Source organism: Xiphophorus maculatus, chromosome 18, assembly GCF_002775205.1.
Source record: "Xiphophorus maculatus strain JP 163 A chromosome 18, X_maculatus-5.0-male, whole genome shotgun sequence".
In the NCBI taxonomy this organism is placed as follows: Eukaryota; Metazoa; Chordata; class Actinopteri; order Cyprinodontiformes; family Poeciliidae; genus Xiphophorus; species Xiphophorus maculatus.
The window spans coordinates 25,101,856-25,124,744 of NC_036460.1; the positions used below are offsets into that span (position 1 = coordinate 25,101,856).

General features: G+C 37.8%; 1 protein-coding gene across 3 annotated transcripts in view; it reads left to right on the forward strand.

The window, feature by feature from the left end:
• mme (membrane metalloendopeptidase) overlaps window positions 1-14,833 on the forward strand; it is a 54,626-nt gene extending 39,793 nt beyond the window's left edge. For all 3 annotated transcript variants that reach the window (XM_023351911.1, XM_023351914.1, XM_023351913.1), the window contains exons 10-23: window positions 1,703-1,804; window positions 1,901-2,037; window positions 2,226-2,319; window positions 3,835-3,963; window positions 6,975-7,073; window positions 7,168-7,245; window positions 7,454-7,557; window positions 7,913-7,971; window positions 8,061-8,180; window positions 8,862-8,995; window positions 9,317-9,382; window positions 11,445-11,540; window positions 13,571-13,647; window positions 13,760-14,833. In XM_023351911.1, the coding sequence (XP_023207679.1) occupies window positions 1,703-1,804; window positions 1,901-2,037; window positions 2,226-2,319; window positions 3,835-3,963; window positions 6,975-7,073; window positions 7,168-7,245; window positions 7,454-7,557; window positions 7,913-7,971; window positions 8,061-8,180; window positions 8,862-8,995; window positions 9,317-9,382; window positions 11,445-11,540; window positions 13,571-13,647; window positions 13,760-13,859 (1,395 nt within the window). In that variant the 3' untranslated portion in view covers window positions 13,860-14,833. The remainder of the gene's footprint in view (window positions 1-1,702; window positions 1,805-1,900; window positions 2,038-2,225; window positions 2,320-3,834; window positions 3,964-6,974; window positions 7,074-7,167; window positions 7,246-7,453; window positions 7,558-7,912; window positions 7,972-8,060; window positions 8,181-8,861; window positions 8,996-9,316; window positions 9,383-11,444; window positions 11,541-13,570; window positions 13,648-13,759) is intronic.
• The last annotated feature ends 8,056 nt before the right edge of the window (window positions 14,834-22,889 follow it).

Sequence of the window (22,889 nt, forward strand, 5' to 3'; positions counted from 1 at the left end):
TGTGGGGAGCTAGTGAAAGGAGGTGGACCTGCCGGGTCATACGAGGAACACATTGTAACTGCTTGCAGTTATAATTTTCCATCCATTCATCTTCTTGGCTTATCTGTAGTTGGGTCGCGGGGGTAGCAGCCTGAGGCCCAGACTTCCCTCTCCCCAGCCACCTGGGCCAGCTCCTCCGGGGGAACCCAAGATGTTCCCGGGCCAGCTGAGAAACATAGTTCCTCCAGCATGTTCTGGGTCTTTCCCAGGGCCTCCTCCCGGTGGGACGTGCCCGGAACATCTCACCAGGGAGGCGTCCAGGAGGCATCCTGACCAGATTCCCGAGTCACCTCAACTGGCTCCTTTCGAAGTGAAGGAGCAGCGGCTCTACTGAGTCTCTCCTGGATGACTAGCTCTAGTTTTGTGTTGTTGTTTTTTCTTTGAATATTTCAGATTAATCTAAAGGTTTTCACCACATATTTAAATTTATTTATATATATATATATATATATATATATATATATATATATATATATATATATATATATATATATATATTAAACACTATTAGCCATGGGATTGCAGACATTGGTCAAGATCAGATTTGCCGTAGAAATCCACAGAATTCAATAGAAATGGAATATGTCAAACCAAATGGATAAACATGAAAGTTGAAACATTAAATATGTTTTAGAGGTCCCATCTGTTATGATAATTTGGCCTGCCATTTTTCCTGTGCACTGTTTGTTTGTGTTCCTGCTGATGTAGCTCAAAATAACAATATTCACAAATTCTGTCACTTAGAATGAATTTTATGGATATTTGAAATATTTTTGTACCATTATTTCTACAACATAAAATATTGGCTATTGGCAAAATCTACATTGGAGTTCTGTCATTTATTTTGGCTGAAACCTATTTCTGCTGCTGATGGCAACAGTTGCCATCAGCGGCAACGGGTAGATTCATCAGCATGAGCTAACATTAGTGTTTGTGTAAACAGCAACTATGTTGTAGCCACTTGTTACTTTTTTCTTGTCAGCGACCTCTGTGGGGAAAATAATATTAACCTTTTGTGGTTTCTATAAAATCCTACCATTTTATTTCATACATGCTGATTTTCTTTCTTTTTAAAATTTTTTTGCTGTACTTTTGCAGCTAAAATAGTGGTACAAGCAAATGTTATAACAGAGAGACATGGCCATTTTTGTATTTTAAAGCCCTTGGGCATTACATTTATTAGGAATTTAGGTGACTGGCATCATTTTGGGCTCTAGGCTATGTTTGCCTTGGAGTTAATCAGCCTTGGAAATTAAGGTGTACTTAATTCAGCATAATCATCACAGTATATTAGCATATTCAGAAAAAGTTTATGGTAAAAAAATACTTTGCCGAATATGAATGTCTTTTTGAAACAAGCTTGTTGGTCTGTCAAACACCAATATTTTCCTAGAAATCAACAGATTAGTAACCCTGTTTTGTCAGTCTGCGCTTCTCCTGTTGCTTACATGCTTTGCTTTCTCTCCACTCTGCTTCTCACTATTACAAAGCAGTTAAACCATTCACACTCTGACATTTACAGACCTGAGGCCTCCTGGGCTGCCCATGCTTCATTCTTCTGGAGATGTACTGAGAGCGTACATGTGTTGGGGAAACAGGATTTTTGTTGGAGTTTTTAAATTCCAGTCTTATATTTTGTTTTATTGTTTTTGTTTTCTCCCAGGCCACTGACACACCAGAAGATCGGAACAACCCAGTGTTGCTTTACAACAAGATGGAGCTGGGGGAGCTGAACAGAAACTTCACTCTTGAAATCGACTCTCAGGTAATGCCAACATCTTAGCTTGTGACCATTTCTATTATTTAAACTTGGTGTTAAATATTTGTAACTTTTTTGTGTGTGTTTTGACTTTACCTGAAGATGTTCAACTGGAGTTACTTCACAGCTAAGATAATGGACACCGTGAACATCAGCGTCCCTGAATCGGAGAAAATCATCAACTACTCCCCAAACTATTACAGAAGACTCAACTTCGTATTAGCCAAATACACCAAGAGGTGTGTAAGATTAGGCAAATTAGATGGTTGTTTTTTTTCCCAGAGAGATTGCTCACCTTTGCAGTAATTGTATGTGTTTCTGTCAAGATGAGTCACGGGATGCGGTCAGAAAAATCTGGTCACACTGCTGTTAGATCATTGCAGGATTATGTCGATCTCCTTGACCTTGCTGCGTTTCCTTTTTTCAGAGACCTGCAAAACTACATGGTTTGGCGGTTTGCTATGACCATGGTAGTAGGGCTGAGCCGAGCTTACAGAGACACCAGGAAAGCTTTCCGCAAGGTACACAGCCTGACATCACCCTGACATGTTGCCTTGGAAAAACTACTTTCATGAATGTCCTTGCAATGTCTTTATACCAATATCAAAATGGAAAGTTATTGTACAGTGGTTAAATTGTACTTGTAGTTATTAAAAACAAAAAAAAATACGATGGAGTTTTATAGCTGTTGAAATTAATAAAACATTAAGATCTGAAATGTTAAAACAAGGAATATGTCTTTTTCATAAATTAATATGCTAAACCATTTTTTTATTTATTTATTTCATTGTGAAGTTATGTGATATTCTCTCAGTCCTTTATTTGTCCGATGGCAGTACAAGTTGAATTGAAATACTAATGATTGTAGAATCATGTTACCTTTTATTAAAACCTGTCAACAGCTTCTCATTTTGATGCTACACAAATTTTAATGAATAGAAAAACATGTTAGATGTGTATAGAAAGCAGGAACACATCCTGTGTCTCACAGCCGTGTCTTGCAAAGGCTTTCATAAATGTTCTCACACTGTCGCATTAAAGAAAATTGATTTCATGTGACTAACACAAAATAGTGCAGAAGTGCAAAAAAAGACTATACGTGACTTGTACAATTTGAATACGCATTTTGTATTCAGCCCACTTTACTCTGTTCCCCCCCAATAAAAATCTAATACAAGTAATGACCTTCAGATGATACATAATAATGTGAAATATTAGTTAAAGAAGCAGAAAGCCCATGATATTTCTGGCAGAGCAGCCAAAGTCCATTGGCTCAAGTGGGAGAATCTGTTGAGAGACTATTGGCCTTGAGCTCTTTTGAGATGACTGAACCAAGAGCAGGGGATGCTGGTTAAAATCAACTGAGGAAAGTACAGGGCATTCCTAGAATAAATCATAGAAAAGGCAGCAAAAAACCTGAGCTTGAGGAGGAGGTTTACCTCCCAGCAGGACAATGACCTTAAACATAGCACCAGTACTGCAGTGGACTGGTTTGGATTCCAGTCTGTCATGGCCAGATTCCCTTCAACTTTTATGTGTATGGGTTATTAACTTTTTCATTACACATTATTTTTCTTTTGCTCCACTTCCTAACCCTCTATGGCATGACTTTTTATTTTTGTGGGGAAGAAATATTTTCCTGCATTCTTTGGGAGCTTGGTGGTCCCTAATTACATGTCAATCATAAAATCGGACTCTGACACCTCCTGGAACCAGATTTGGGTTTGTTGCCTCAGGGTAACATTGGTCTAGAACACCAAGATTGTCTACACTGATTATGAGAAATGAAATACAAATCAAACAAAAACTATATTCATAAAAGAACTATTTTTTGGACAAAAATATGTCAAAAATCATGCCCCCCAAAAAATAAAATAAAGGAGCAATGTGAGGTACAGCTATGTGGTTTGTTGCCTGAGGGCAACGCCATGCCATAGAGGGCTAAACTCGAAATTGGTTTCATTTGAACATGAATAAGGCCTTGCCATAAACTTTCTCCTTCATTCACAAATTTTCTGTCGTTACCTTCCAAATAGGCTCTGTCTGGTACAACGTCAGAGGTTGCCGTTTGGCGACAGTGTGCACTGTATGTCAACAACAACCTGGACAAAGCTGTGGGACGGCTCTATGTGCAGGAGGCTTTCTCTGAGAAGAGCAAAGAGCTGGTAGGTAGAGGCTGAACTGAACCAATTTTTGTCAAATTAAAAAAAGCCTTATTGAACAGCTTTCTTTGGCAATCTGAACTGATGACATAAAAATAATGCGTGCTTTTATGTATTCATATACAGAGCGAGATAGTTTAAGAGACATCTGTGATTTTGTCACCTGTCTCTTGTCTGTGCCTCAGTGTTATCTTGCTTGCATCCACTGGAAGCAGCTGAATGAGGCGTCCTTGTTATCGTGCTCACACCACCTACGCTGCAAATCTCAACTGTGTGCCTCTGTGTATGTGCACACGCAGGCTTTGTCACTGTTTCATGTACGAGTGACACCGTCTTAACTCTTAAGCATCTCAACTTCCATAAAGATGTTTGCCTACTCAGTCAGATCCCATTTCCCTGCTGTGTGTGTGTGTGTGTGTGCGTGCGTTTGTTTGTAATACCTTCTGGGACCATTTTTCTGACACTATGTTGTGGGGACCCACTGCTCCTTGTGGGTACTGAAGCCTGGTCCCCACAAGGGGAAACGCTGTTTTTGGGTCAGAGCTTAGATTTACGACTAAGATGTGAATTGAGTTTTGGTTAGGGTTAGGTATGTAATGGTTAGGGTTAGGATAAGGTTTAGGCTGTAGAAATGAATGGGAGTCAATAGAAAGTCCCCACAAAGATAGCCACGCAAACAGGGGTGTGTTTGTGTGTCTATTTGGTTAAGTGAGAAGTGACACATGGCTGCTCTGAACATCCAGCAACGTATCTGCTTCCCCCATTCCTCAAGTACATGACCCAGCATAAAGTGAGTTGACCAACAGCCGACACATATTTCAGTACAAACATGAATACTTCATGACACAATCTCTCGGCAGGGAGTGCTGTTATGTTAATAAGCAACCATGATGAACTTATTTGATTCTTGATGCAACCCTGTTTTAAATCTTTTCATTTAAATGAAGTATCTGTATGGAGGAGGATTAGGGCCTCCTCTGACGTTAATCTCAAAATTCTGACTTTTTTTTTCTCAAAAAAAGTCTTTAAAGCAGATGGGCACCAGGAAGCCCTTTTACTCTCCTATTAATGAATGGGCGTCTTTGGAGATTCCTCAGCCAGGAAAAAAATGGCTTAAATCCAACATGTTCCTCCAGAAAGTTTGTTTTCCTCATCCACAACTTGCATCTTGGTGATTGAAACGGTTTCCTCCGAGCTGCACATCTGCTTCAAAGTCAGAATTGAGAAAAAAATCTGAATTCTGAGATTAAAGACATTAATCTTTTTCATGTAGATGAATACATTATAATTGGAAGAAATAATTTCCAGGAGGAAATTTGTACATCAATTAGATCATAATTTAAAAAGTATATATTGTCCTGCGGGAAGTAGTTGATCAGTCGTCCAGATCATCACCAGACCATCTCCATCTCCTTTGTCCACTTATCAGCGGTCAAGAGACATTCAGTGTACTAGAACATTAATTAATAAATAAAGCACTATAAGCAGCTCTAGTTTCAGCTGCTCACCATGCATATCTGATATAAATACACCTAAGTGGAAGCTTTCACTGTAAAACTAAGATGAAATCAGTGATGGTTTATTGCGAAATTTGTACAAACTGCCTCCCCTAAAGGCTTTTCGGAGAAATCTCTGTGTGGTCTCTGCCAGTTTGTGGCAAACCACAACTTTTTAAAAGGGTTGTGCAATGAGTAAGCAAGGGGTCCACTAACGTGACGAGACAAGGGGTTTTTGGGTTTTCTCTTGCTGTGGTCTCAGAGTAGGTCTCAGTTCATTTAATTCTTTGTGTGAAGCAATGCATTTAAAAATGTGGAGACTCTTGGGGGTGACATTATAAAAAGGGTAGACTTACAGAAAAAACTCCAGAGAAAAAAAACAAAGAAAACCCTCCTGAACAGGGTTAGCACACATTGCTTGTAATGCTAGTTTTAAAACAAGGTACAATGACAGTAGCGTCAATTAGCATAAGTTTTATATTTATATAAAGTTGTTTTTCCTTCTCTTGGTTGCAAGATCATACATTTTGCTTTTAAAATCCCGCCCTATTCTATCTGGAACAAGAATGGTACATTCAGAATAAAAAGGCATGTTTTTTCTCTCACTGTTTGAAGTTAAACTAGACCAAATATCTCGTTTCAGATCAGTTAGAATAACCAAAATTATTTACATTTGTTACATAACAGAAAACTTAGCGGGAGCCTTTTTTTTCTAATTTTCTTGAAATTCCAAAGTTTTCACCTTCTTAAAGAGATAGTAGTCATTCCTAACTCTTTTAACACTAAGGGAAAGCCCAGATTATTTCCTGGCTTTGGAAAACTGACAGGTCAGCTGACAATGACATTTACGGAAAAGGATTAGGGCCACCGAAAAAAAAAAAAAAAGAATTCTGACTTTAATCTCAGAATTCTTTTTTTTTTTGTGGTTATCACCTGAAAAAAAAAGGAAAAAGTTCAAGAAATATATACATTTGTTTTAGCCAAATGGTCAAGTCCTTAGAAATCCCGATCGAAATATTAACATTTTCAGAACAACATACTAAATAAATTGCTGAACTTTCAGAATTAAAAAAATCTGTAATACATAATGCATTTGTCTAGTTTATTTACTGTTTCTCAATTTCAATTTTATGCATGTTTTTCTGGGTTGCATGCCTGTTTTAATTCGCACAGTTCTTCAGTGGTAATCTTTTTATTTATTTATTTTTTTTTCAATTGAACTCTATTTCTGTACAGGAGATATTTTTAAAACGATCATGACAAAGTCACTAATTCCAAATTAATGAACAGACTAATATGCAAGTCTGAATCATTCTGATATGTGGATATGTAAGGCCTAATTTTAGGAAGTGTGTTAATACTTTGACAGAAGTTATATTTGTCTTACTTCTGATCCAATTAGAGTTGATGAACAACAACAGCAACAGCAGACCAGAGAACCTTTTCATGATGCATGTTCCTGTTCTATCATTGGCATCTTCTGACATTTGCTCTCTCTTTGGTGTGTTGGGAGATTAGATGGAGGAGATGATTAAAGATATTCGGGAAGTTTTCATTAGTAACCTTGATGACCTCTCCTGGATGGATGAAGAGACCAAAAAGGCAGCTGAAGAGAAGGTGTGAACTGCAGTTGCAAGAATCAACTTATTTCTATTTAGAACAACCATTAGATCAGATTTATTCTCATTTTCCTTTCTTTTTTTTTTTCCAGGCCCGAGCTATCCGTGAACGCATTGGTTATTCTGAAGACATCATGAATGACAAGTATCTAAACAATGAGTACAAAGATGTGAGTATTTGTGAAAAAAACCCCCACTGTTATCCATATTTCACTAAGTTCTTTGTAACCGAAAATACTTTAGGAAAGTTGCATTTCTTATCCTTCCTAAAACATCCCAGTGAATTTTTGACCGTAATGAGTTTCCCTCGTGAATACATGTTGACAGCTTCCATCACTGCTAATCCTCCTGATTTTTTTCTGGCTGTGTTGCTGTTAGCTGAGCTACAGTGGAGAGGAGTACTTTGAAAACATCCTGCAGAACCTGGAGTATGTGCAGAAGAAACGCCTGCGGAGACTTCGAGTCAAAGTCAACAAGGAGGAGTAAGGTTTCTTTTTGTGGGGGCGGTGGATTTACCAGCTTTACTCCAGATGTGTTGTAAATAAAAAGTGCATTGTTTGGTATTTAAATCACCTGTCTTATTTATGGTCCTAGCAGAGTGAACTACTACAGTGTTTACCTCATTTATTCCTTGTGCAGTGTGTTCACTTTATGCCACACAAACTCCCACATGCATTTAGAGTTCAGCTTTAACAGCAGAGAGTCACACATTGACCTTGGGCTTTAAAAGCTGTATGTTAATTTTCAACGTTTTTACTCGAGTAGGCTTCTTACTGTGCCTCCGTGTTTTTTCACAGTGTCATCGTTTAATAATTTTTTTTAAATTATTATTTCAAGGTGGGTAACTGGAGCTGCTGTTGTCAACGCCTTCTACTCGGCCAGCAAAAACCAAATAGGTACCAAATAAGCACTGGAAATTATGTTCAGCTATAAAACATAAAGCCTAAGCTATTTTGAAATGTAAAAATGCTTTCTCTGTCTGTAGTGTTTCCTGCTGGTATCCTTCAACCCCCTTTCTTTAACAAAGGCCAGCCTAAATCGCTCAACTACGGTGGAATTGGCATGGTAATCGGTCATGAGATTACACATGGCTTTGATGACAATGGTATGAATTTTCTACTTCATTGTTCTTCCTTACAGTTTTGCTGGATTACATTAGTCTGTGAACAGATGGATTTCCCCCTGTTACTGGTACCACTTTGGAGAAGAGCTTTGTTTCACCTTCTTATGCCTTTGGCCTCAGGATGTTTGTTTTTTTTATTATACAATCTCTTGTGTTTGAATTGCACTCTAAATAATTTTCCACCTCAGGTATGTCACCTGCATTCTTATTTACTCATAAAAACACAAATTCTAATATCTAACAATCACTTTTAGCCATAAGAAGCTTACGGTTTCAAAACAACAAACTTCCATCCTTCTTTTTTTTTTTTTTTACAGTTTAGTCATTTTAATATAACAGAGGAAATGCAGAGGTTTCTTCTGGCTGTTTGGACCATAGATGAACATGTTGCCCTTTGTTACATGTTACTTCACGCTCCCTGTCAGCTGACTGAAAGAAAACTACATTTCTAGCTTGCTTACAGGAACAATGTTGCAAATAAATGAGACAAAGCCTATTTAAGCAACAGTTTTTAAAACATAATCTCTTAAGTTGATATAAAATGTAACTACATAGTGACATTTAAATTGGAAATGGTGTCATACCTGTAGTATTTATTATTTGATTATTTTTGCAGTTAATATCCCCGTGCCTAAGTGGCCGACATCTGTTCTGTGTCTCTAGGTCGCAACTATGACAAGGACGGTGATCTGAAGGACTGGTGGACTCCTGAATCTATTCACAGATTCCTGGAACTCTCAAAGTGCATCGTTGACCAGTACAGCAACTTTTCCTGGGACCTGGCTAATGGTTTACATGTATGTTTGCTTCTTTTTTCTTGGAACATTATGTGAAAAATTCCAATTAACCTCACTTTCATTGATTTTACCGGAATCGCTGTTGCCTGTTTTGGAGCTTCACCTTTTCTCCACAGGTATATTTTGTGTTGACATATGAGTACTTCTCCTTTTATCCTTCCTCCTCTGTACTGCTCCTTTCAACAATGCTTCTTTTATTCCCTGGGTAATTTGTTCTTGTAACCCAAAAACTGAAATCTGCAATTTACTGAAAATATGGAGGGAAAACTTTCAAGTCTCTAATTCCCCTTTTGCACTGTGGACTCTTTATTTTCTCCTTAGTTGAATGGCAACAACACCCTCGGCGAGAACATAGCTGACAATGGAGGGATTCGACAGGCATACCAGGTGAAGAACTTAAGAGATGCTGTAAAAAAAAAATATGTTTTGGTTTACATATGTGACCTGCTTCATACAACTTGAAAAAAATGCTGAAGTCTGTTTGTCAGGATGTTGACATGTTTGTTAGGTTGTATGAAGGTGTGATTGCTGGTACTGTGACTCTGGATCAACAGAGGGTCACTAATCAATCCTATATAATGATTTAAATGTTTAAAAATAAAAAATATGTATCTTGTTTGTAAAATCCTACAGTAGCTAAGAACCGGAGAGACGACAACTGATTAGATGAATTTTGCATAAAAATTGCTTCAAGATAATTATTCTGAACTAGAAAAATTGCTGTTCCTAGCGAAACAGCTGTGAGAATGCATTTCTGCAGAATATGCAAGAAAGAGCAGAACAAAGCATAAGAAGTAGGACAAAAAGCAGAAGAAAGCTACAGTCATACATGGTAGAAATATTTTTGCTAAATAGTGAAATTTAGCTAAAGATATAGCATAATTCAACAGAAGCAGAAATTTGTATGCAAACTGAAATATTTAGAAAAAGTTGAAAAGTAAAACAGCCAAAGAAATAACATAAATTAGCAAAAGCAAAATTTTGAATTCAACTTGAAAGTACGATAATAAAATATAGCAAAAGAAATGGCATAAATTAGCAGAAGCAGAAATTTGTATGCAACTTGAAACAGTTGAAAAGGTATTATGGTAAAATATAGCAAAAGATGTAGCATAATTCAGCAGAAGAAGCAGAACATTTTGATATACGAATTGCTAAAATTGATTGGTTTGCAGAAAGCCTTTGTAGGCAGTAAAAGCAGAAGGCATAAACATAAAGGTAGACAAGCAGAATGCTGACAAACAGACATAAACAGAGAAATAGGAGAAGGTGTGACATGTCTGTACTGCAGAAGAGTTTGACAAAAACCACTAAGACCTGTAGCAATGATGGTAATAGTTCCTTAAAGTAGACATGCGTGGCTACATTTTAATGCATAAATTATTTCTGTACAGTTAAATATGTGTGAACAGCATCATTTTGTTTGTCAAAAAGCATGAAAAATCATAAAAACATCAGTTACTACAGTGTAAACTCTAACAGCTGGAGGATTCCACCATAGGATTACATTGTAAACCTGAAAACGGTCCAAAATCTGCATAGAACTTAAATTGCAACTGTGGAAAAATCCATAAGAGATATCAAAAAGCTGAGACATTTGAAGACAGTTTAAAGTCTTGTGACTTGATTAAAGGTTGAATGGAGTTTCTAGGTTGTAGTAGGCAGAAGAAGTAAGCTGTGAAAAAGCAGAATTTTGTAGAATTTCATTGCATTTCAATGGCGCTGACATTTGCACCAAAAGCGCAAATATTTCAAAAAGTACAAAGGTAGCAAAATATATAGCACAAATCTCCAGAAAAAACTGAATGTTTTGATATATCAATTAGCACAATTGGTTAAAGTTAGCAGAAGTAGTAAAAGACCGAAAAGTGTTAACAGGAACTTAATAACAGAGTAGAGATGCAAAGAGAAATTGCTTTGTCATGATTAGCTTATAATTTTCTGCTTGATCAGCCCTGACCACTGACTGGTCTGGAGCATCATCATAAATTCAATTTTCCTTCTGTTCATATAGGGACAACCAGGTTGCAATGACAACATTGTCTGTTAGGGAACAAATACTAAAATGTGATGTTTCTGCATGAATGAACAGTCGATTTGGGAGGGTTACCTCTTTTTGGTATTAATTAATTAGTTCTTTAACATTTTCGTAATTATGCAAGAAGCTTTTTAACATGAAAGAGTGAAGTTTAGACCTGTATTTATGTTGAGACTGAAAACGGTCGAGACAGAGCAAGACTACAAGCAGAAAGAAATCCAAACGAGCTAAACCCAGAAATTAGAAATAAGCCACGAAATTCTGACTGCGTTTACACTCTGAAAAAGAGAGTGCACATTATTTTCACTGTAAACCGCAGCTCTGAATTAGCAAGATGTTCATTGCAGCAGTTTGCTTTGTAATGTAGGAATTCAATATGTGTAAAATAGATACAATTTTGTCTTTTTGTAGGCATACAAGAACTTTGTGAAGCAGCATGGAGAGGAGCCCCAGCTGCCTGGGATTGACCTTTCACATGATCAACTCTTCTTTCTTAATTTTGCTCAGGTAATCAAGTCGAACAAAAAAAAAAAAAAGAAAATCGGAATTAAGGTTTAATAAAGTTCAGAAATGTTTTTTAATCATCATTGCTGATGTAATTAATTCTGAATAGCTCAATAGTTACTTGGAGGCTCTTTACTGTAAGTGAAGTATGACCTGCTTTAATTTGTAAAACAATTTGCCTTAAATTGAAAAACAGTTTAATAGCTGATGTATAAAGACACGGTGCGTTTGAGTAAAAATCCAGCCTTTTTCAATTTTGTACATTTAGAGTGGAAAAATGCTAAACTAGGATGTTTTTTTTTGTTTGTTTTTTTTTTAACAAAATTAATTCAACTGCTCCTTTATTTTTTCTTGAGAAAAATATAATCAATAAAGCAAAATAGAAAAAAAGTAATACTCTGTACCAAAAATGAGCTTTAACAAAACACACAGGATCACTATTCATGTCATAAATGATTCCAACTATAAGACAGGAACTTGGTAACAAAATTGATAATGGTATTGATCACAAAAATCCACCTGCGTAACAAAATGCTTATAATGATCAATGCTATTAATAGGGCACAAACATACAAGGTAGAAAGTTGTGTGAGAAACTAAACAGGCAACTGTTTTACAAGGTGTCATCATGTCTGGTTGTTGCGCAACATATTCTAACAAGCAAAAACTTTAGTAAAACACATACAAGAAAACATTAAGGCGAGGCAAATAAATCGGCAAAATCGGCTCACAGGTGCCTTAAAGGGATAACGCACACTGCTCCGTGAATCATACAAAACACCTAGTCAATAAAACTCAATTTCAAAAGAAATTAGTTACATAATAGTAATACTCTTTTATTTTTATCCATTTTAATTGCTCTATAGTCTTTCTACACTTTGAGGATGAACAATAATTAGATCCATTTTCAATCTATTTCAACGTTGATCAGCTATTTTAATGCTGTCATTCACAGAATGTGTTCAGTTATCGCTATAAAATCTCTAAAGAATAACTTTACAGCCATCAGTGTCGGGATGACTTTCTGGAAATATTTCATCCCTTTTGAAAATGCTTCGACTATCACCTACAGAATTTATGTCTTCACGTTTATTTCAATAAAATCCATATGTAAACGTTAAAATCCCCTGAAGTTGAGTAAGCTATATGTTAAGTTTAATTACTTCACAACTCGTAAGTTTGAATGTTTTCTGTCATTAAAAACCAATGAGTACTTATATTGTATGAAATTAGAAATTATTCTCACAAATCTTATAAATGTTTTATTTCACTACCGTTTTTATCATTACGTATGCTTTGCACAAAAGTTGAAAATTGTCAGCGATCTTGACATTAAAATTATTTTCCAAAAATGTTAGTAAAATATGCTGTAAGTGTAGCACACTGTGGACTCCCTCTACTAGGTTTATCAATTGTAAATCTTCATGTCTTTACAAAAGCCCAAAAACTGATGAACTGATTGGTTGTTAATAGGGAAGGAAGTTAGCCTTTGTACACTTTTAAAAAGCAATAAGTGACAAAAGTTATTCATGTATCGATATCTCTACTGTACATGTTAGCACTGGGGGAAAGCGGAGGAGCTTGATTATTTTAAATTTTTTCCTTCACAGACTATCGGTCTCATACCATGCGATTACGACATAGTAACAGTTTCAACAAATGCGCGACAAAAAAAAGTATATTTTTACAAAGGTTACACACTGCAGCTTTACAGTTGGAGTAAGGATTAGAAAGTTAACACAACTAGGGCGTTGACAGCCACATATGTGAAGTTTAGCTTTCCACTACTCTCAGGAGGGAGCATGGTAAGTGAGGCAATACCATTTCCAGAGCTCAGTGCAATAGATTAACTAATATTAAAGGAACACAACATGCCTCTGCAATTAAAGAAAACGTAAGAATTTGTATTATTTTGCAAAAATTATATGCAACAGTTCAGTAAATTAGTAGGATACCTTATGTATCTATCAGCGAATACATTTGCTGGAGCTCTGTACTTGCCTGATACATTACATCCTGTATGTCTTTTTAAGATTTGGTGTGGATCCCATCGACCAGAGCAAGCCGTTAATTCCATTAAAGTAGACGTGCACAGTCCAGGGATGTTCAGGTAATAACATGAAGTGCAGCATTTCGTGACTTAAAAAATGCAGTTTAAAAAGCAGGCACCCTCTGACACACAAAGTTCACCTGCTAACACCAGTCTCCTTTGTATACTCTAGAGTACTCGGCTCCCTTCAGAATTTTCCAGAGTTTGCCAAAGCATTCAACTGCAACAAAAGCAGCAACATGGTCTCTGACAATGTTTGTCGTGTTTGGTGACCTAAAGACCTCTGAGATGGGCAGTTTTGTTCCCCATTCCTGCCGGTACGATACCTCTCCCCTCTAACTGCTGGAGCTCTCGTGGAGGATTACAGGGATATGGAAGCTTCCCTTTGTTCTTGATGGACCACGGCTGGTGCAGCATGCACTTCATCCAAGATGGCAGCAGACAATAACCCTCATGGGCAGAAGCACCGTCTCTCAAACTATAACACTGCTGTTCAATAAATCAACTCTTTCAATCTCCTGCTCACTGGATACAATCACTCCTTCTGTTTTTTTTTAAGTTCTATTCTGTTTTTTTGCTGTCACATTTGCTTATCCTTTGAGCCTGCCAGTGTTTGTTTATGGGTGAATATGCGAGTGTGTTTCAGTCAAAATGCTTTACAAGCAGTAGGCAATAGAGTGTCGGACAGAAAAATGTGCTCAACCCACTCACATATTAATACGCCGCCTACCCACTCACATACATGCAACAGGGCCGAACCACTGTATTGTATGTGGGACTCAGCTGGAACTCTCATAAACCTCGGCTGTTTTCCAGCCTCTGTCTTGTCTGCAGATTTTCTCTACAGTTTTCCCATCGTGGACCGTTTCAGTTTAAGTAAATTATGGCACAGTCAGAATTTATTTTTGTCTAATGGAAAAATATTTAATCATGATACCCTATTACAAAGTTCTGCAATACACAATAATATGTTGGCTGCTGACCACTGTCTTTTGTTTTATAATAGAATAATCAACCAAAACTGCATTTTATTTTCTTTCTATATGACAACTGAGATGACAATCTACTTGTTCCAGACCTTTTTTCATAAATTGTACTGAGCCTCCTCTGTTTTTGTGTGAATGTTGTTTATGCTTTGTACCCATGTCAATTATCACTGCCTGCTGTTGGCCTTAAGATTGTTACCACAAGTGTGCATTTATGAAAAAGAATCTGAATATATATTAAAGTATAGTTTAACTTTTTACATTGCTTGTTGTTTTTTTAGTAAAAAAAAAAAAAAATCTGCACTACTCCTGCCTGGCTGTTAGCTGACTGTTGGTGACATAAAACCACTTTTGGTAGCTCGCCACCAAAAGGTTAAAATGTTAACTGCACCACTGAAACTCAGCTAACCTATGCTTTCTAAAATTAAAGTTTTCATTACAATAACAAAGCTTGATTTGAACATATTGCACACAAGACATCATGTTAACTACGCTAGGCTAGGTTAGCAAGCTACAAAAAGTTTACAAGACAAAATTTTGTGTCGGCAGGTGTGTCTTTAAGATTTAGGAACTGAGCTCACAACATCTGGCCAGTTCATACAGCTAACCTTCCTGTCTTTAGCTGATTGAATGGGTTACTTGCTCAACACAACAGCATAAACTATGGAGTCCCATGTTGGTACTATGGCCAAACATTGATCATCTTCTCAAAGTGGATTTACAAATGAAACCTTTTCCCAAACTTGTCAAAATGAACATTTTATCTGTAGATTGTATAGTGGGTGGATTTCATCCTTCCAGGTTTTCTGGCTTGATCTCCTTGGTTCAAATGTAACTGAATCTGTAATTCTGGGTCCCTACATGTGGAAAACTCAGCCTTTTTATATATTAGAAAAAATGATTCACCGCGATCAACCACTCCACCAGCGTGTGCCATGTCTACTCTTTACCGTCTTGGTTTCCTTTGTTCAAGCTTTTGCTCTCTCATCTCTCTCTATTTGTAGGATGACGGATATGCCTCAGTTGCCTGTATTTAGATACTTTATTATAACAAAAATCTTATTGAGGAGCATCTTTTTCTTTTAAAATAAATCTTTAAATAACATGCCAAATCTGTATGTAACTTGTCTTATGTGGTTATTTCTGTGGTTTTTTCTCCAAACTTAAAAGAAATCTATTGGTTTAAAGTGAATCATTTAATCTTCTACCTGTTGCAGAGGATTATCAGCTGATGAGGCTGTTTCATACAATCAGCACTCTGCCGAACTAAGTTCAACTTAGCAAGAGAGTAACAAACTGAGGCATCTCTTATAAATTGTATATAGTTCTCAAAGAGTTAAAGCAATTAAGCTAGTTTTAAAAATAAATGCTTACCCCTAATCGGTGGTAAAAATTTTCCATATCTTTCGATATCTGCTTGCGCCCCAGGCAGGTATAGATTTCCTGTGTCCTTATGAATAAATGTGGACTTTACTGTTTAATATTTAAGATTTATTCATGGAGCCAGGCATTTAACACGTGGTAAGCTTGTACATGTTCTAAAAGAGTTATTTGCGTGACAGTGCAGATGAAATAAATCCTCATTATGATTTCCTGAGAAATGGAAGGAGTTCAGAGCTAAGGAACGATCATGAGTATTTAAATGGGTGATATGTATTTTCCAGTCATAGATCCAATTTATAGCACAATGTAGTAACTATTTTACATTCAGCTGTTATAAAAATGCTGCTTATATCAAATATGACTTAAAAGAAATTTGACTTGGTAGTTTAACGTCTAGAAATTCTCTACAAGAAGCTCCCACTCGTTTGGATATTCTGCCCCAAGTACACCATCACAACAATGCTCCTCCATTATGGCATTTCTAACCATTCTGACTGAAAAGTGGTTCCTATGATGAACTCAGCAGGTGCGTGCTAATTGCTTCTCCTGCTGGTCTGGTGGGGACAGAGCGAGAAAGGGGAACTTTGTGCCACAGAAGTTCGGCCGTAGACTGGAGCTCCGAGGAGGAGCTTTGTGGAAATAGGCGGGGCTTTGTGGGAGTTAACTTTGAGCCCCACCCCCTGAAATGGCTGTCATGGGTGATTCAAGGATTCCTCAAAAACGCATGAAAGAATCGAAGGAACAATCAAGGTTTACATAACGCCCCCATTTTAAGATGTAGCATGACGAGCGGTAAAACTGGAAATGCAACTAAACTGCAAAGCTAAGTGTAGAGAATCTGAAGGAAAAAAGTGCAGCAATGGCCAATTCAACAGCTTATTTATCGGACACTCATGATAAGTAATTTTTAACAGCAATAGAGACTCCAGCACATCACTTGGCTGCAATGCCCTTTGGTATTTAGACGTGCTGTGCTTCAAACAAAGCATGAAAATGCGGAAATGGAATTTGACCTCATTGCTGGTGTTGAAATTCACTGTCTTTGTTTTTTTTTTTTTTTTTTATTTAGTTTTATTTGCTTGCAGCAGATCAGACAGGAAATGGGCAAAGAAGGAAGAGGACAGACATGCAGTCTCCGTGTATGAGGCGGCCACCCCATTTCTACACCACACAGTTTTTTGTCTTTTATGAAACCGTTGAGTCACTGGAATTTTCATTAAAAACTGCGTTGAGTTCATAGATAATTGTCCGAAAAAAAATCCTGTTGAGCTGCTGCTGTGGAGAAAATACCCCGTTGCTATTAGAGGGGACCCGGAAGGAACTCAGATCCTCTGAAAAAGGGTGTGTTGAATGTGACGTCCTCACGGTATAGTTAGATTAACACGGCACGTTTGAAATGTGTCGGATGGCAGACCCAACACATTTCATTTGCAGAACCTCCTGCATGAATCTTTGAGGAAAGTTTCTGACGCCTCATCAAATCTAGATAAGGTACAATTAAGCCAGGTAAAGGCAAAAGGGAGTCTAATTATTTGCAGTTAAGCTGTGTCTGACAAGGTGGCTAGTGCGAGTAAAATTTGTCAAAAAAAAAATAAAATAAAACCAACATGATTAACATCCACAGAAGGTTGTTTTTTTTAATAGTTTTTGAGATGCTTCGCATGATCTAACCTTTAGTCCGTGCATCATGCGTCGTAAACAAACGTCCCCTTTTGCTCCTGCTGGTTGACAGCACTTTGGCAGATAACTGAAAATTCTCACCACCCACCAACCTCGTGCTTTCGCCTTTCGCCCTCCCTGTCGCTAGTAGCCATGCCAGTTGCCCTCACAGCTAACATTACAACACCTCAGCATGTTCCTGGGAGGCTCAACCGAGTGTTTTGCACTTGGAATGTTGCAAACTGCTGAGGTCTCATTCCAGAGTAACAGACCAGAGAGGTCATTTAAACCTAATGGTAATAAGAAACCTGTTTTGAAATTTACTATTTAAAAAAAAAAGTGGGGGCCGGAGGGGGTACTTAAAATCTAAAAGCCTGGTGGCAATGTTCTGTCACTCGTGCCAGACTTTTTTTTTCTTGTTTTTCCTTACATAACATAGTTTTACTCTCTTTTCTCGCCCCGAGGTCATAAAACCACTCCACTGTGATGTTGCCCTTTGGGTGACCCTAACAGTGGGTCCAGTGGTATGTGTGTGTTTGGTTATACGAGTGTGGTGGAAGTAAGGGGTGAACGACACAGAGCCACTGGAATGTCTGTGGGTGTGGGTGTGGGTGTGTGTGTGTGTGGCAATACTTGGGGTGGCGTGTTGGGACCACAGACGGTCATTGGTCGAGACTGAAGTTTGTGGAAAAGGAGCACAGAATATTATCTGCATGTGTGTTCAGGCTCGCCACGCTCCTGAATAGAACACATTCTCAGCCACACATGTGAAAGTGGCCAACGGCACGAACCAATGATGAGCTGGGATCATGAGTCAACAGAGATTCAAATAGGCAAAAGACAGGTGGGCATTGTGCAGCGGTGCAGTTGATTTGAAATGGGCTCTAACTGTGAAGTGCACTCCACTGTGCTCGCACTGATAATCAGCCATTATGATTTTAAAGAGGCTTTTAAAACTTCCTCCCAACCCCCATCAAAAAAAGTCTTAATTGGCTACTCTTGAAATTACAAAGCCTTCTACGACCAAGGTCAAATAAAAAATGGATTTTGTGACAAAAGAAAATATGGGGATTATGAGTTAATTGGCAAAGAATCAGAAACAAAAAGACAGTCTACCAGGTCAGGTTACTTGGGTGTAATCTAAGTACTCCAGGTATGTAACTAGGTATATTGTACTGTAATAACAAACAGGTTGTGAAAATGCAAGAATGAAAATGATCTTCGAGCTTTCACAAGGTATGATATATCATCAATGTAAAACAGTGACCTCATGTGGTGGTTCAAAGTACCAGGATTTTTAGGTTGATATAATGCGAGGGGGCAGTTTTTTTTTCAATGAGGTTTCAGAAGCATCAAGTTGAATGCAAGGTATTTTTACCAGATTTTTTATCATCATTTTCAGCAAATTAGATTATCATGCAATTTGAGTTTTTCCTGAACTTGTGGCCAAGACCATAACTTTTGATGTTCTAACTTCAGCAAAATCCCTTAACTCTGGTAGTTCAAGTGGCGTATAAGTAAACGATCATAATGGTAAATTATATATGTTTTCATATAATGCAGACTTGATGTAGATTTGTGTGTATATGGATCAAATAGACGTAGGATTTATCATTCCTCTCAATTTTCAACCAAGTCAATGCTTTATTTATCATCCAACCATCCATTTTCTAACACCCTTGTTCCCTAATGAGGTCAGGAGGTGCTGGTACGTATCTCCAGCTAACGTTTCGGGTGAGAGGCGGGGTACACCCTGGACAGGTCGCCAGTCTGTCGCAAGGCAACACAGAGACAGACAGGACAACCACACACACACACACACCTAGGGAGAATTTAGATAAACCATTTAACCTAACAGTCATGTTTTTGGACTGTGGGAGGAAGCCGGAGTACCCAGAGAGAACCCACGCATGCACAGGGAGAACAAGCAAACTCCATGCAGAAAGACCCCGGGAATCAAACCCAGGACCTTCTTGCTGCAAGGCAACAGTGCTACCAACTGCACCACTGTGCAGCCTTATTATTTATCAGTGTATTGTAATTGTTGTCGGGGGGTTTTAACCTCTGGTGTTGCACTACATTTTTTTTAAATGTTTGTAACTTATAGCTGAATGTGATGATATCCAGTTTCAGCGAAGATAAATATGTGCTAGAATCGGACACATTAAGCCAGCGTTTCCCAATTCCGGTCCTCAGGCCCCCCTGCTCTGCATGTTTTAGATGTGCCTCTATTCCAGAACGGCTGATTCAAATGATTGCATGACCATCAAGTGCTGCAGAAACCTGTTGATCACCCATATATTCAATCCAGGTGTGTAGCAGAAGGGAAACACCTAAAACATGCAGGGCAGGGAGGCCTGAGGACCGGAATTGGGAAACGCTTCTGTTTGTTCTCAGTATTTTCGTTTTGCAAAGAGTTTAACTTGCATCAAAATACATTCATATCTGCCATATCTTCAATGATTTGAATATCCGACAGCAAACAGAAATGCATTTTTACACTCATCGTCCACATGAGCATATTTATTTAGACCTTTTGATGCTCCATTTAAGGTACTCTTCCATTCTACACATGCAATTTGTGACAACCATTTTCTAGCCAATGGCATGACTATGGATGGTTATTTGACAGCCATTTTATCAGAATTGGCATAACTCAAAGTAATCGATTTCCTGACACTGGTCCAGGGTTTAGGGCAGAACCATTCAACAAGCACAATGTCAGCCTGCGTCAGTCGTTCCAAAACCAGATTTGGAATATTATTCCTGTTCCTGTTTCATTTTTGCTGACTAAGTGAACTCTTTTTTTCCACCCAGTTAAAAATGTTATTTTTGGGTTTTTTTCTTTCAGTCCCTCTCATGTGATTGCTGTATTGTCAGTGTCTTTACTTGGTTTATTAACTTGTGTTGCACAGGGTTTTGTGTGGATACAAATATTTCAATCTGGAAAGATTCAGACAGAGATAAGAAGACAATTAGAAGAGTTTATTGACAAACAGAATTTAAAGTCTTTGGCGCTCGGGCCCTGGCTGGGGATATCGCAGCGTTAGCGATAGGCTTCAGATGAGCATCCCCCAGGGCCCGGCACTGGTGGTGGAGGTTGAAGAAGGGTGCGGGCCTCAGGACCGGGCGAATGGAGGAGAAGGGGTGGTGGTGGGTTGAGCTCGGCTGGAGAGCGAAGGACACCATGAATGAAGGTCCTTATCAGCTGGGACTTGGTCGATGATTGGACGTGACGTGGCTTGGTCTGGCGTTGATAGGTCGACGATTGTGGGCAGGTCGCTTCAATTAACGGGTCCCGGTGGGGATAAAAGAGTCTTCCGGTTTGAATTTGCGCCTAGGCTTCATGACACAAATAAAATAAAGTAATGCAAATTGTGATGGTTAGAATGTGATTCAGTTACTGTGGTTGTATCCTTTCTAAATAATAGTAATAAAAAAAAAAAAAAAAACTGTGCAAGTGTGGCAGTAATCACACGATCCAAAAGAAAAACATGAACAGGACTAATGTAGGGTTGATGCAAATTCCCACCACCAAATACCAAAATGATTCCTTACTTAAGGTGTAGTGATACCAAAATAACGTTAGTAGAGGGAATTTATATCTTAATGAGTGTGTAGTAGTGTAATTGCTGAATTGCTGTGAATTAAAGTCAATGAATCGCACATCCCATAACCTGTTTAGACTGATGTTAGGATTTGTCTGGTTTAGTTTTTTTGTTGTTTTTTTTGCCTACATGTTTATGAGTGTGCAGACAGACAGCTGTTGCATGTGTATTCATTAATTATGTCCCAGTGCTGTGGTACAGATAGTTTCCATTTCAACCTCATTAGTCTGTCAGACGGAGCTGTTTTTATTTTTGTTGTTTTTTTTTTTTAATCTTTTGCACATGTTGAGCAAAACACCAAAATGCACCGGGTCATTTAGCCGGGGCAGGATTATGTATAGCGCTTCTGTCTCTTGCATGCTGAGAAATGGATGTGGCACAACCTGCAGTACCAACCAGACAATGTAATTTCCTGTTATTAAAAGCAGGCTTCACTGCGCGGTTTGGAGCCGACAGCGCTTCCATTACAGGATTAGAGAATTCGCCGCCACGTCAGTTTGTGAACCTGACATGTCAGAACATAATTGAGTAATTACATTGGTTCTAGCTAAAAGTACAAGTTTTAAAAATCCTGTTTATTTTGGTTCACAAAATGACATGTATGTTTATACACACATCACTCTGTACCAGTTTTGTTTTGCCGTTTTGTGTTGGACATACAACAGTTAGGAAAACCAAAAGAAATAAAATATCAACATTGATCATGATCATAAAGGGCATTTGTGTTTCTGAAACTAAATTATATGTAATACTACTACCACTAATAATAAAAATAATAATAATCATCATTTTATTTGTATAGCACTTTTCTAAGTACTCAAAAACACTTTACAGGAGTACAAAAATACAGAATCAAACAATGCAACATTACACATAAAAACACGCAAAAAGGGTCGATTTAAACATTAAAAGCGATTTTAAACAGGTGTGTTGTGTTTTCTTTCTTGAGGGTGGAGAGAACATTGGTCCACAATTCTGCGTCACTAAGGATTTTCATGTTTGACGTGCTAAACTGAAACGATTCTGCATATTTCCAATATAAATTGTGCGTGAAAAATCAACTGTTTTGATGCAAAAATTACAAACAGTAAAAGCACAAATAATGACATTTGACTCGATGAAAACATAATACATAATTTTGGCCTAAGACCAAAAGGAGGTTTCAAAAGAAGATTTCTCCTTTTTCCTTAAAAGAAATTTAAATTGTCCCAAAGAAATCACAGTGCATCACTTCAGATCTTGTTGAGGAGGATTCCCCATTGACAGAGCCAACTAAGGAAATATACAGTATATACATCTAACTATATATTCTTTTCCAATTTCTCATCGTACTAATGCAGCACTGGAGGAAAGATAGTTCTGAGAGGGAACGCTGTATCAGGCATGGGGATAGTTACCGATGCGTGAGCCTGCAGATAATCATGGCCAGTTCACCTGAGAAAATAAATTACAGTGGTGAGTGAAAGATTTATACCCAGTTATGAACCTTAATGCTCCACAACAAATGCAGACAAGTGGTTAAGTGCATTCATATAAACAACATCACAGTAATTTAGGAGGCAGGAAGGTCATTAAAACAGGATGCTTCCTCAAACTGAAAGAAAAGCTCCATCTCTAAAGAAAAAAAACCCTATTTGACCTTCAGCTTCTTCCAACATTTCCTGTA